At 36.3% G+C, this 14,944-nt stretch overlaps 1 protein-coding gene across 1 annotated transcript in view; it reads right to left on the reverse strand.

Annotated features, from left to right (window-relative positions):
* Nucleotides 1-290: 290 nt before the first annotated feature.
* LOC128683961 (T-box transcription factor TBX20-like) overlaps nucleotides 291-14,944 on the reverse strand; it is a 61,112-nt gene continuing 46,458 nt past the window's right edge. The window contains exons 5-6 of the mRNA XM_053770086.1: nucleotides 9,819-10,054; nucleotides 291-2,019 (exon numbers count right to left, since the gene is read on the reverse strand). Of these exons, the coding sequence (XP_053626061.1) occupies nucleotides 1,695-2,019; nucleotides 9,819-10,054 (561 nt within the window). The 3' untranslated portion in view covers nucleotides 291-1,694. The remainder of the gene's footprint in view (nucleotides 2,020-9,818; nucleotides 10,055-14,944) is intronic.

Genomic DNA, 14,944 nt, shown 5'->3' on the forward strand with positions numbered 1-14,944 from the left:
AACTATGCCGAAGATATCAAGACATGGAAGAGTAATCAAACCTTGTGTACGCTTCGCTTGAAGGGGGATAATGTGGAGCCCACAAACAGTTTGAGTAGAAACAACGCGACGCGACGCGCGCTCCGTTCAGCGCGCTCCCCACCACCGCGCGAGTTGTGCCGTGATGCGAATTACGTGTGCAGTATCAATGTTGTACTATAAATATATGTAAATATTGTTAAATAAATTATTCTACTTCCATTCTTCTCATTGGCATTTTATTTCGAGTAGTCTAAGCACACTACAAAAGAGATTAGAATTTCAATTGAAGTATTGCCATTTTAGTGAACCGTAGTAAAAAAAATAGTAAGAAATATACATTTCTAGCACGGTTCTTAGAAACACATGTTGTAATAAACGAATTATAATTCGTTTATTATAATATTTCCTCGATGGTGGTATGTGGTATTTCCTCGGAAAGACTTGGATGATAATAAACTAATATACTTTTAAAGAATGAGCAGCACCCTATAATGCTTTTCTACTACGACATATTTCTTCAATAATTCCCTATTAATACAAACTTCTAAGTGACCTGCTATTTACAGTGCTTAGCCTACAAAAATAATTTAGTCAACCACTATACAATACATACATTTTAAATTGTCTTACCAAGTGGAATAAGTATATAAATAGTTTAACATTACAATATACACACAAAATACGTACTATAACTATAGTTATGTGTTATCACTGATCTGCTCTTGAGAGGAATATTGGTTTAAAAAAGCTAAAAGAAAATATAAAAAATTTAAGTCTTAAAATTTTCATAGAACTAATGTCATGAAATTAGCACAACGGACACTAAATGAGAAACATATTTTTTATCGTGTGATCGCTTACCATGATTGATACAATACAAAATATATTTTTTATACACGGAAGATTCTATTCTTGCGTATTGTTTAAAATGTCTTATTTTATTTCCATTATTCTTGCTTATGAATTATTTAAGTACAAAAATAAAATTCGATCATTCTTTAAAAATTATAACCACTTTTTATATAAGTACTGCGTTTCAAAATGAGATTTGCCAGTAGGCAACAGCGTGATGTCATAAAAACGGAATTTAGAAAAGATGTCGCATATTTATATTCATATCAAAGGTATTTATAATGCACCTGAAAGCATTAAATCGATTTCCTCAATAATTCATTTAGGTACAAAGTTTAAAGCTATTTAGGAATGTTATTATATCGTCATTAAACAGTTAACAAGTCACAAGTTAATTCTTTGGTGTACAAGTTTCAGGTAATTGAAATGATCGCCGATTAATATGAATGTAATAGCCAGTAACCTCTACACACAAAGTACAGTAATAATAATAATTTTATGATTTCATCCGTCAAGACTGCAGGTAACTATTACAAATTTGAATCTACATTATATTCCAAATCATTTCACTTCGGGTAGGAACCTTCAAATTATACTCTAAATTCTAACTTAACATTAATTAATACATACATTTCTCTATTATGTTATTAGGTACTATTTTAAAAATTCACTTTAAATATTTAAGTAAGTCTTTATGGGCGTTTCACTCTTCCAAGTTAATGGCAGTAAGTCATGGAACAACATTAACTTCGCCAGTTAACGAACGTGGCCCGTTTATGTCACAGCACATTTTAATTTCTTATAGTCAATGGAATGGTAGTTCACAGGGGGTGTCGAGGAGAGGGCGCATGGTCCGGTCGCGAAGACTGCGCGCTGGGGTGAGCCGGGGGCGGGTACGGGCAGTACCGGAGGGGGGCCGGGGGCTTTTGGAGCCACAAGTCTGGAGGTATGGAGAGCGGCTGCGGCCACGCGGAGGGCCAGGCGCGGCCTCCCAGGGCCAGCAGCTGCAGCGCGGGCGGCGTCCGCGCCCAGGCAGCTCGTTTCTCCGCGTCTTCGTCGCTGCCAGTGGAGCCGGTCCCGCCAGCGTACAGCCTCAGCGGTGACCGCAACAGCTGTTGCTCCATCAGCATTAGCTCCATTGGATCTCTGTGGATAAGGACATTACGTCATCAATTTAATAGTTCGAAGTATATAACCTACTCGGCCATGACACTCAAATCTGCAGACTTCCGGATTCTATTACAAAATATCAAAACCTCTGTCTATCCTCAAAATAACTTTTTTGTTGAATATAGATCGAAGACCGAGTCAAATTCTACGAAAACGGGAGTATCGGGCGTCTGCATGTTCGTCGGTTTTCAGTGGTCCATGGTCTATAAAACAGTTCGGAGAAAGACAAGCGACCACCGATGAGCACGTCTGTTTTGGAGTATAATAAAATATAATGAGTTCCCGGCTCTTAGATGTTTATAATTCTCAGTAGATACACGTCATCGTTTCTCATAAACAGACATTACAATAAAAATAATCGCCACTGAAGGTAACAATGATTTTAATAGTGATGTGAGGACATGAGTACTATTAAATCTGCACAATATCTGCAGCGATTGTTTCGTCGAAGCGACTTTATGAGTGCTCTCCGAGTTAACGAGGCGTCGCGTCTCGGCTCAGCCCTTTATTGCCAGCTCGCAGCGAGTATGCCCTTTATCGGTTCCCGGAGGTTGTCGCGACCGCCATCGAGCACGCTTCCCGCTAACTTGCTATTTTCGCCTCTCTTCGAAACTATCGACAAAATTCATAAGCGTGGTTAATGCATCTTTCACGCCCTGTCCTGTCGATAGAAACAGAGTGATTCGATAATACCTTCTTGATTCAGCATGCAAAACTGAAAATTGCTCAGGAATCGGCGAGTTGTTTATTGTTAATGTTTCACGTCGGGAGATAGAGGCGAAGGTTTGTGAGAGGCAAATGAGCGTGACGATACGGCTGGTTCGAGGTGAGGTTCAAAATTGGCATGACATCACGAGATGCCGTGTCGAATTTAATCTATCACCGCACTTGGCGGCCGCGGGCGCCGGCGTTCGCCCGGGAATTAAAACAGGTAGTGCCCATACACGCTACGAACGGAACATAGATTTTTTTTAAACACCCTAATTTCTATAAAAACTAGTAATAGCTGGTGTTAATGTTATCGTAACCACATATTATCTCGCTCGAAGCTTTCTATTCGACCTCAATCATTTTGTGAGATTAGTGTTATCTAATAAGTGCGGGTCAAACATATACTTGTAAATTTCCTGAAGTAAAGCCTTTTTTAATCAGTTAAATATATTATGTACTTAATAATTGGGTGTTTATAAGAAAAACTTTTTTTTTACTAAAACGTAATTATAAACCTTTTGAAACATATATGTATAACAAAACATTTAAATCACCCTAATTAATACAACCTGGCAGACTTCAAAAAATAATTCTAAATATATAGTTAAAGTAATAGTAATAGTTGTACATATATGGAGTAACTCCATTACTTATAGGTACAGTCAATCGTACATTACGCCACGAATGGAAAATTAACACCGTTCGTGTAACACATTCCTCAACACTAATGTTCTGAAATTTACACGTCGTGTCATAAGGCAAGACGGCCGCAAAGCCACGAGCAGGCAGGTTCGTGTGTGTCGGGCCTGTTAGCCCGTGTGGTTATGTCGTTTCGGGGGCTTTGGGGCGTTAATGGCGTATTTATTATGATCTCGGTATCAGCAGTAATAGCCAACACTCTCGGCCGGCAAATTACAGGGCGGCGACTCTCAGAGGCCGCCGATAGGAATGAGCCGCGCCGCACTCGCGAATGCTTATCGATATCTCACTGCGTTCCACTTTATCGATATTGTTCCTGCGAGTGCATAATGCAGCAATCTGATAAAAATGAAATATTGTTTCCTTTTAGTTTCACGTTTTATTACCTAGTGATAAGCTCGCCCGTAACTATTTGCTGGCTTAAACGCTAATTCCAGAATAAATCAAAGTGATTGAAAGCTTTTTGTGCAGATTATTTTGTTCTTTATAGCATAAATGCTATTTTAATACTACTAACCAAGTGAAGCTATTGTTTTCATAAAATAAAGAAATAAAGTGGTGCTCATCCGATAAATTTGAAATATCGATAATGTTTTATCGACATTTACATGCCTACAACATATAGGTACAGGACATTATCATGCAAATTGTTCAAACCAACACTCAACACGGATCGGAAACATTGCAATTTGAAATTATGCCGCAAAGTTAACTGTACTGTAATATCTCCAAAGTTTTATGAATAGTATAAAAATATGAAAGTGTTGTCGGCGTAATTAATAAATTATAATATAACGTGTAGCACACCACCCGCAGCTAACACGCGTTGTCGTTAAAGTTATTTCTAGCTCATACTCTACGTGAATTGCATGCAATTAACAGAGAGGTGCGTCCGAACATAAATATTGTTCCTCACACGCTAAATATCGGCTCTGATTGAGCGAGGGGCGTATCTTATTAATTAATGGATAAAAAGCCGCCCGGGCCACCACGCCAAATAACCACTCCACTCGATTCTCACACAATGGCTATTCATCATACTTATTGTCTGACGATTTTGGACGTCAGCAAAGGAAATCATTAAGGTTGGATGCCGTTAGGCAGTTGTGTGAAACATTTATATTTATGTCGGTGTGAATCTGGCAATCAAACTAGAAAGCTTAATCTTGCCTACAAACAATGGGCTCAGATGTACTCAATCGACTTTTAAAATCAACCCACAATTGCTGAGTGACAGTTTATTTTTGTGTACGTAGATATTATATTATCGGCGGGCATGGTCTTGTTGTATGATGTCTGACATACGGAAACATTGCTATTGCTATGTGTTATTTAACTTGTATGTTTTCACGATTTTAGTCATTATTAAATCGCTAAATTGTTCAATTGTGTTAAAGCGTTAAAAGAAAGTCTGTGTAAATCATGACAAATAAGGTTTTCCAAAGTAGTTACCTACCTATTCATATCTAGGTAATAGCGATTAATATCTCTCAAATTATTTCCTCGATCTGCTATTGAACTTTTATTTAATGACAGTATTAACCGACCAGGTCTATGAAAAAAAGTCATATAACTTGACACTAATTTATATCCCATTCACGTCGTTGATTCTTTCTGGCCTTTTTAAAATCAATTTTCATTTTCCCATCGCTTGAACGTATTGAGATGCGTATCTGAGCACTTACAGGTTTCAATGGGACGTTTATGAACGTGGGTAAGTGCGGCCGAGGTGGCACCGGTAGCAACTCGCAGTAGAAGGCATTATTGCATCGATAACATCTCGAATTAGACGTCAATCACTAGCTCCGAACTATCATCACGGGCGTGCTGTATCAATTAATACAAATCGGTAGCCGTGCTCTGACGCCTTGGAGATTAGATTTATTAATAGACTTAATAATTTTGCTGATCACGACTGTTATTTAAAATAAGTGAATGAACTACTTATGTTTTAGATTACATATAAATCGTTACTTTTAAATAATTTATACAAGTAGGTTTCCGATATAATTATGTGTTTAATTAAGTAACCAATGTTAACCAACTGAATTTGTTAATATACGAAATACCAACTGTTTGTTAATATATGTTAGGTATTGGAAACGCTCGGTACGAGTAACATATAATATCAGGAACTGCAGGCGGTGTTCTGTCTTACCATTTCTCATTCTGCAAATGCAAAACGATGAAAACAGCTGAATAAAATATGGGTACCTATATATATACAGTATATCCCGTCAGAACCGGTCCGCACGAAGTGCATCACACCGATGGCCAGATAATAGAAATGCGCTTTAATTTGTCGTTTAGGGCATAATGAAGAGCAGACCCTGTGATTACGCGAGACGCCGCCGCCGAAGGGCCCGCGTTGACGTGGTCGTCTCACCCCGCCTTCATCGCTCCAACCACGTATTCTCGATGGATACACAGACGGGATTTTAATGTTTATACTTACACACCACGAACTTTTATGCCCCGTGTTTCCTAAGATCGCGAAGTGTTTTCATTTTTTCTTTTTACACGCTTTTATTTTACTTGCCCTATTAGTGTGTCAGATATTCATTTTAGTAATGAATCTAGAACTCGATTTTAACAAAATGTTGTTTTAGTTTCTCCCAGGTCAAAAGTTTAGTTTAGAATATGAAGACCCATCATCTACTATTTTATGTTTACCAACATAAAATAATGAATATTACGACACCTACAAATACTGTTGAAGTCTAAGAGACTGGGTGAGAACTGTATTTCATATCGTATCCGAGCGCAGATGGAGCGGGTACAAGAGGTAGAGGTGAGTGAGTACTTCGGCCCTGGGCCCGCATACCACTCGGCAAATTCTCACCTTCCAGCCGACGATTACCCACACTTCCATGTTAATGAGTGGAAAACGGTTTTTGCGAAACACTATCAATTATGTGTTGTAATTTGGCATAAAACTACAGACGTTAGTCCATAAAGATACTTATTACCTCGAATAGGAAAGTTCACATTTGCGATTTCTAATAAGAACAGGTGTTAGATTGTAAAACCTCGGTTCTCAGTTTTTTTTTATATTGGTTGTATATGTAGGGTTGCCGTATGTCTCATATATTGTCACCGGCTTTGGTCATCCAGTTCCGTATTACGATGCGTCCAGAAGGCTCAAGCGCAAAACGTCTCGTTCGCAAAATGTCACTTGGTTGCAAAACGTCTCTGTTGCACATTGTCTCTTTCGCAGAACGTCTCTTTCGCAGAACGTCTCTTTCGCAGAACGTCTCTTTCTCGGAATATCTCTTTCGCAGAATGTCTCTTTCTCAAAATGTCGCGCCAGGGACTTAGAATAAAACTTGACGTTTCAATTTGTTACTAGAAGTGATGATAACACCCCGTATTTATATTTGGTTTAAATATTTTACTTACTATCAAATATTACAGCTCACTTATAGTAGATATTATACGTTTAATATATAGCTGACAATACAGAGTAAACACTGTACATATGTACAGTGAAAATATTTAACGAATCGAAGGCAATTTGTGTTAAACATTTGCCAAGTACCTACATTTGTTTTACGTCTCGTTAAGATATATTCTAGACAATGTAGGTATTCCATATAATATGCAGCAGTTTAATTTTATGATAACTATTAGCAACAGACACCGAGTACTAACGATGACGATGGTGTGGCCATATAGTGTTTTATGATTTTAACAAACATCAAATAAATAGGACTTATAAAATTTATAACTCTGACATATAATTATGACAATAATAGTAACCGCTTACAGACAACCTGTTATTCTAACATGACATCACCACGATAGAAATATTTTTATAACATCTCCATACATAAACACATGTTATTCGCATCATGACAAATAAAACATGACTATATTTCAGACAATTTTCTAAAATCTACATATAATAAAATTGAAGATAGGCCTAATTTGTACATTGGATATATTTTTTTAATTCCTCATGGAATATACTTAGTTACTGATATAGATGACGAAAATATAGTTTTGGAAATTTTTGTCTGTCTGTCTGAACGCGCATCACTCGAAATCTACTGGACCGATTTGCTTGAAATTTGGTATGTCGATACCTTATATACCGGGTTAACATCTTAGATACATTTCATCCCAGTAAATGGTCATGTTCCCGTAGGATAATTGAAAAACTAATTATGAATCAAAAATGCCTCAGAATCCCAGGTTAATATCTTATAGACATTTCATCCCGGAAAATGAGGAGGGTCCTATAGGAAAAATAGATACATTTCATCCCAGTAAATGATCGCGTTTCCGTAGGATAATTGAAAAACTAATTATGAATCAAAAATTCCTCGGAATCCCGGGTTAACATCTTATAGACATTTCATCCCGGAAAATAAGGAGTTCTGTGGGAAAATGAGATACATTTCATCCCGGTAAATGATCGGGTTCCCGTAGGATAATTGAAAAACTAATTAAAATCAAAAATTCCTCGGAATCCTGGGCTAACATCTTATAGACATTTCATCCCGGAAAATGAGGAGGGTCCTATAGGAAAAATAGATACATTTCATCCCAGTAAATGGTCGCGTTTCCGTAGGATAATTGAAAAACTAATTATGAATCAAAAATTCCTCGGAATCCCGGGTTAACATCTTATAGACATTTCATCCCGGAAAATAAGGAGTTCTGTGGGAAAATGAGATACATTTCATCCCGGTAAGTGGTCGGGTTCCCGTAGGATAATTGAAAAACTAATTATGAATCAAAAATTCCTCGGAATCCCGGGTTAACATCTTATAGACATATCATCCCGGAAAATGAGGAGGGTCCTGTAGGAAAATTAAAATAACAATCCACGGAGCCGATTTACTCTAAAATTTTGTAGAAAGGTGTAAACAGAATATAAACAAATTGTTTTTATCGATTAAATTCTGATATAGATAAAATGGGCGCAGTATGTATCAATATATGACGACCTCGGTAGCGCGGTGGTAAGGTGCTTGCCTGTGAACCGAAAGGTCCCGGGTTCGATCCCCAGTCGGGTCATGATGGAAAATGATCTTTTTCTAATTGGCCCGGGTCTTGGATGTTTATTTATATATGTATTTGTTATAAAATATAGTATCGTTGAGTTAGTATCCCATAACACAAATCTCGAACTTAATTTGGGGCTAGCTCTATCTGTGTGATTTGTCCTAATATATTTATTTATTTATATATCAGTATAAAACTCTTCCGTTACTGAGTGAGTGACTGACTGACTGACTGACAGACAACGTACACCCGAAACTGCTGGGCGGGAAGCTGAAATTTGGCATGTAAACGGTACGGGATATCTACTTTACATTACATAGCAGGAAGCGGGATTGGACAAGTTTGCGGGACGAGACACGCAGCGGGAAACAGAAAATTGAACTAAAGTTGAGAAAAAATGTGAATTTGAATCATATATGTTTACCAGTTTTACAGAGTACCTACGCAATAAAAAAATTACTGAGACTTTGCTATGAAATTCACGCGGGCGAAGCCGCGGGCAAAAGCTAGTTATAATATAAAACACCACATAGGAAATAAGTAGCAAATTCCAAAAATAATTCACCCTATTCGACGTAAGTAACCACCACAGTTATGTTTTCCCTGCATTGATTATATAAAATTGTAGTAGATGGTTAATACTGAACTATATAGGTATAAGAAATATATCTCTATGCTTTGTGTAATAATACTGAAATATAATTTATCGATTAATCTGCCTTGTAATAGGCACGTGCATCCCTAAAATCGGTTCGAGCAGCGATCAAGCAAGAAGGTGCATTTTAATCTTTTATTCATGTTAAAACCTCTCCTAAATTGCAGAGCAGCCGTCCTAATGCTTTTCAACTGTTGCTAATAGCCTGCCAATTTATCAAACTCGCCCCGAGCGATTTGGCCCACTTTGGCTAAACACAACATGTGGGATGATGCACGTCACTAATATAATTTTTTGATAATCTTTCAATATAATACTTTCTAATAAAAGTTACCTAAATTGAAAGGAAAGTCTTTAAAACATTTAAAAGAAAACTTATTTTCCTAACCTATTTTATATGTACCTAATCCTAGAAAATTCGATGTATTCTATATTCAGCAAAATCGATACTTTTGAGGATAATCACATTTATTTACAAACTCTCATATGGTTATAATTTGTAAATAATACATAGACTAATTAGAATGACGCAAAAATTCTTGAATGTGGACAAGGAATTAGTAGGTAGGTACTCCGTTGTACGAAGTACCTACTTATTAAATCCATGGCTCTTAAAAAGTATTATTTTTACAGTGTGTTTTTTTGCCAGCTCAGTAGCTGGCGTAAAAATATATCAGATAAAATAGGGAAACTCACTCACCTATCGAAATCCGTTAGCCTCGAAGAGTCTCTGAACCCTTTCGCAAAGGGATTGGAGTCTATCTTCAACTTTGTGATGAGTTGGTTCTGGTAAGCGGTGACTGCGGTGAACACGGTCTCAGGAAACACGAAGGTTCTGTGCTGCTCTCTCGACAGGTCCGTGATGGGACCTGCGCCTTCCCTGATCTTCACCAGATGGATCCGCGGCTGGTATCGGTGCATGGAGTTGAGGACGATCTGTGAATAAAATAACATTCTTTTATTTTTACGAACTGAGGCCACTCAACACTTCTTATCGAGTATTATTGCTAACACTGCTGTCAGATTTTATTGAAGTCGTCTAAATTTTTAAAGAAATAATTTTAGTTACATCAACACGCCACCTAAGTACATATTTATTGTAAGTGCTCTAAAAAGAATCCAATATTACTACCGTATCCATTTAATTACTACCGTATGTAAATTATTAGTGCAAATTGGTAATATCTCATTGTTTACAAGCGTATAACCGTCTGATTCAGGGGAAGACGCCGACGGCCTGCATGCCAAATTGAGACACAAGTTGTCGAAATTATGCAAACATTGATCCATATATACCTAAGACAGATGTACGGAATGGCTATTCTACAGAATATGCTAATACTTATTTACATACAGACGGCCAGAGCTTAGGCCACGATGCTTACTTGGATAATTTCAATTTCGGTATGATTGAATTAAAGTTACAATTATTGTATTGAAGCACAACCAGTGGCAGCCATAAATTCATTAAAACCATATGGTCCTATTTTCATACATATTTTTAGAGTTCCTTATCCGAAAAGGTAAAAACGGAACCCTTATAGAGCACTTCGTTGGCTGACAGACTGTCAAAACCGTTATTTTTCGGAACGCTTAGATGTAATCAAGTTGGAATTTATATCAAATACACGACTATTTCAGCTGTGAAAAAATCAAACGCGGTACAAAAGATATAATCATATTACATAATTTTCATATTACGTAATTTTTGTAAGTATGCTAAAACTTATAACTTTTTTATTTTTTTTAAATAACATAATTTACTTTATATAGGGATTAGAAAACCGGTTGACCTGGAATCATTAAACATTCATGCATTGTATTTACTTATAGGGTTCCTTATACGATAGTTGGGTATAAAGAAAACCCACGGTATACAAGTGCCACTAGAACGCCGCCGTTTTTTGTTCATTTTAATGCCATAACAACAAGCTTTAATTCAAACACAATAGGGTAAATATCAACAATTCAGCATCTCAAAAATTGTCTATATGTTTTTAAAAAGTTCCAAAATTCCGACAAGATCTGCTTATTAGGCTAATTACTTCCATTTTATCTATTATAACAGTGGTAGTGGTGATTTCTCACTTTAAACACAATGACAGTATAGAAATTAAGCTTTATGAAATAATACTGTGTAGGTAGTAGGAGATTTAGACAGGTAGAAAAACTATATTATAAAACTACATATTTACGTATTATATACAACTATAGTTATTAACCAAAAGTAAGTACGTATGTTGATTAAGCTTTGAAAACTTGAAGTTAGATAAGTATTAAATATCATATAATTGTACACTTACAACTGACATTATTTTTATAGTGGTTGCATCTGGCATTGGATAGAAAGGTTTAGAAGGGGTATACAGCATAGCGCACGCGTTGTCTAACGTTAATATTCAATGCAGTCGTATCGTGTGTGTCGCCCGCGCACACCGGATACGTACCGTTGTGCACGGGCCTTTGCTTCTTTTCCGTCGATGTTTTACGCGCGGGTACAATGTTGTAATTAATTGGGCGGCTGTCGGGCGATGTGACGAGCCGATAAGCCGCGCCGGCAAATTGTTCATGCCTCTGCCGTCTCGATGAGATAATTAAACTCCGTAAATTAATTAATTTCACTACCTAGTTACTTTTTCAACGTGATTGTGTTAATGGCAGAGCTAAAGTGCCGACTCACTTTGAGGTGGATAATAAAATAGTCAAGTTGAATATGTTAAGAGTAGATTGGTATATTACGTGTGATAAACGCACAGTATTTCTGATTTCATGTGGCAGAACCATAACTTACATCTATCTAATATGAAAGAACTGGTCAAGTATGTCCTACATATTAGGTATATGTAGGACGTACTTGATGACGCAGATGTGTAACTTCCAGATTTACATAACTAACGTAACCACTATAAGAGGCAACTCTTATAGTGGTTACGTTAGTTATGTAAATCTAGTAATTTCTTCTTTATCTATATCTAATCTATTCTAGTAATTTAATTTATTATAGTAGTTTCCATTCAAATCGGAATGGGAAATCACTTTAATAATGAAAATTCGATTACCAGGGGTATATTGAGTAAAATATTTTGGTAACTTTAAATCTCATTTATTATTTTATAGAAAAACACGTGACGTGAAAAATCTGAAGTGATTTCAAAACACACTTTACTAAATCTCATAATTCATAAAATTGGGATAAATTCATGGTTTTGTTGTGGTTTACGAAGACCAAAATTATTCCATTAGGTAATATCCTTCTGGAATCTCAACAAAAACGTATCCCACCGACGTGGACCCTGGATTCATTCATTGCTATCCAGGGCGTGGCGCATGTCATTACGGCACCTCTAATATCCTCACCTGCGCCTTCTAATTAATTGCCTAGGCCGGGAATCAAACCCGCTATTGTCTTGATCCATAGGCGTTGATAAATAACCACTGGCCCTACTGATGACTGCATTGGTAGATTACGCATTTCATTTTGGTAGAAATTTTGATGAAAAAACCGTATTGTTCATTGCAGACTTTTACTTCTGTGAGTTAGTACAATTTATTTCTATTTAGGTATTACTTATTTCTATTTATATCACTAAGTTAGAATTTTTTTGTTTTCATTTTCATATTTGATAACTTCAATTAATTAATTTAGAGCACTTAACAAATGTTAACGATCATTTGTATCAGAAATAATGTTTTACTATAATAGTTGTAATGGACAAAACTATGGGCTAGTAATTTTTCCAAAGTAAAAAAGTTTATTGACGCGATATGCTTAGGTGTCAACAAAAATAACTGGAGGATTGAGTTAAGTTGAGTTTATATAGATTTTTATTGTCACAACAAATGATTTAGCTGTAAAATTCAACTAAGAGTCACGTACTACGCAGGCGACGACAAAGCTCGTTCTGACTGAAGGGATGTAGACGCGTTCAACCCACCCATGCACCCCACGGGGCGCTTGCTACACGATATTAATCTTTATTATCTGAAGAATATGATAATGAATGGCTCAGTGGCGAAAGGGCCAGAAAGGTGTAATTGCGGTGGGGCGGTGGGTGGGTCGAGGGGAGGGGCGGAATATGGCGCTCGTTCGGAAGGGGCAGATGGCTGCGAGCTGTCGACCTGGTAGCACGCAAGCGTGAGCTGTACAGTTATTCATTTCATGTATGGTTACTTGGTATATTTTAAATAGAACTCATTGTATGTTTACAATGACCCCTGACAATAAAATAGAAATTTATGTATATATTTATATTTAAACGAAGACCACAAAGTCTTCGCTAAACTATAAAGATAATCATATTAGACGCCTATTTTCAATACCATCAACTTCTGTAAAAATATAAACGATGGCAGTATAAATTGACACGTAGTGTTTAGTACAAAAGTGTTAGATAAGTAATATAATAAAAGTAATACCGACTTACATAAGTCTACTACTGCATATTCAAACCCACGTTTTTATTCAGTAAGTCTTACATCGAAGAGCAAACAAATCGTTCGAAATTTATCATCAGATATATCAATATTAATTTTCGTCAAAAGCGGAACTGATCGGACGAGCGAAGGCGAGTCGTCAATAACCCGCTGTCGATATTCGATTAGCGCGGAGTTGCCGGATTACGCCGGATTTTCGCCTCCGCACCGGCGCTCGACAAATTGGCCCATTTGTACCTTCCACGCAACGGTTAGCTTCTTCATGTTGACACACATTTTGTAAACATTTTCAATCAATTTATTAATTGAAAACGCCTATCGGATTTGCAACAAAATATTATAAATGTTTATTCAGAAACTTAACCATCTCGTACTGTCACTACTCAATTTTCTAACATAACCATTTAATAGAAACAAAAATATAGGCACAGCAATTATCATGTTTTATGACAGGGAATTTTGTGTATGATGTTAAATGTCTCAACGATCTTCGAAAATGTTACCAAGTCAAACAACGGTACGATAAATAGAAAATAAATTTCATTAGCATAATTTAACCAATTATATTTCCACTTAATAAACGATATTTGAATGTGTTTCAAAAAACATTGAAATAATCAAAGCGTAAATAAATCATCATCTTACGAGTATAAGAATTAATTAATATTCCAGAGAGATAAATTTCATGATAATGGCTATATTTTTGAGACGGTCCTCATTAAACCATTACATATTTCAATGAATTGAATATTTTAGAGGAATTACACTGTGAAGATTAATAAATTTAGTGATCCGATTTGAAAGCAACGTGTACGCAAAATTATTAAAATCTAATTTCACTAAAAGCTGTTCGTTGTGTGTATGTTTACGAAATACTTTTGTTCGCGGTTGTCCCCCAGAGTCAACAGCGGCGGTAAGCGCTGAGAAACGATCCTCTAAAGTAGCGGATTTCTTCACATTTACATTCGTTATCGTCCTGCGGACAACAAGCCTGTTTGTTATGTTAAAATCACAATCGTAAATATAGCGCAATCTTATTTGCACGCTATATTTTTGCGAAAACATTTTATTTTATTGTGAATAGACATTGTAGAGCTTCTGACGGCCAGATCAGATTTCCGCAGATGCTTATGTTTTTGACATAATATATTTTTGGAGTCATATGTTCAAATATTTAATTCAAAGATGAAATACTTACAAAAATATATATCTATATGTAATTTATTATCTCTGTTACAATTTTTATTAGATATCACATAATGACAGGAAAAACATTTATTTCGTTCGGTAAAATGAGCAAAGACAAAACTAACTTTTAAAAAAAGATTCACGCCTTAAATTCTGAAATTGCAAAGTGAGTAAAAATTTAAAATAACACTGGCCAGATTTTTA

This window comes from Plodia interpunctella, chromosome 1 (assembly GCF_027563975.2).
Source record: "Plodia interpunctella isolate USDA-ARS_2022_Savannah chromosome 1, ilPloInte3.2, whole genome shotgun sequence".
NCBI classification, from domain to species: Eukaryota; Metazoa; Arthropoda; class Insecta; order Lepidoptera; family Pyralidae; genus Plodia; species Plodia interpunctella.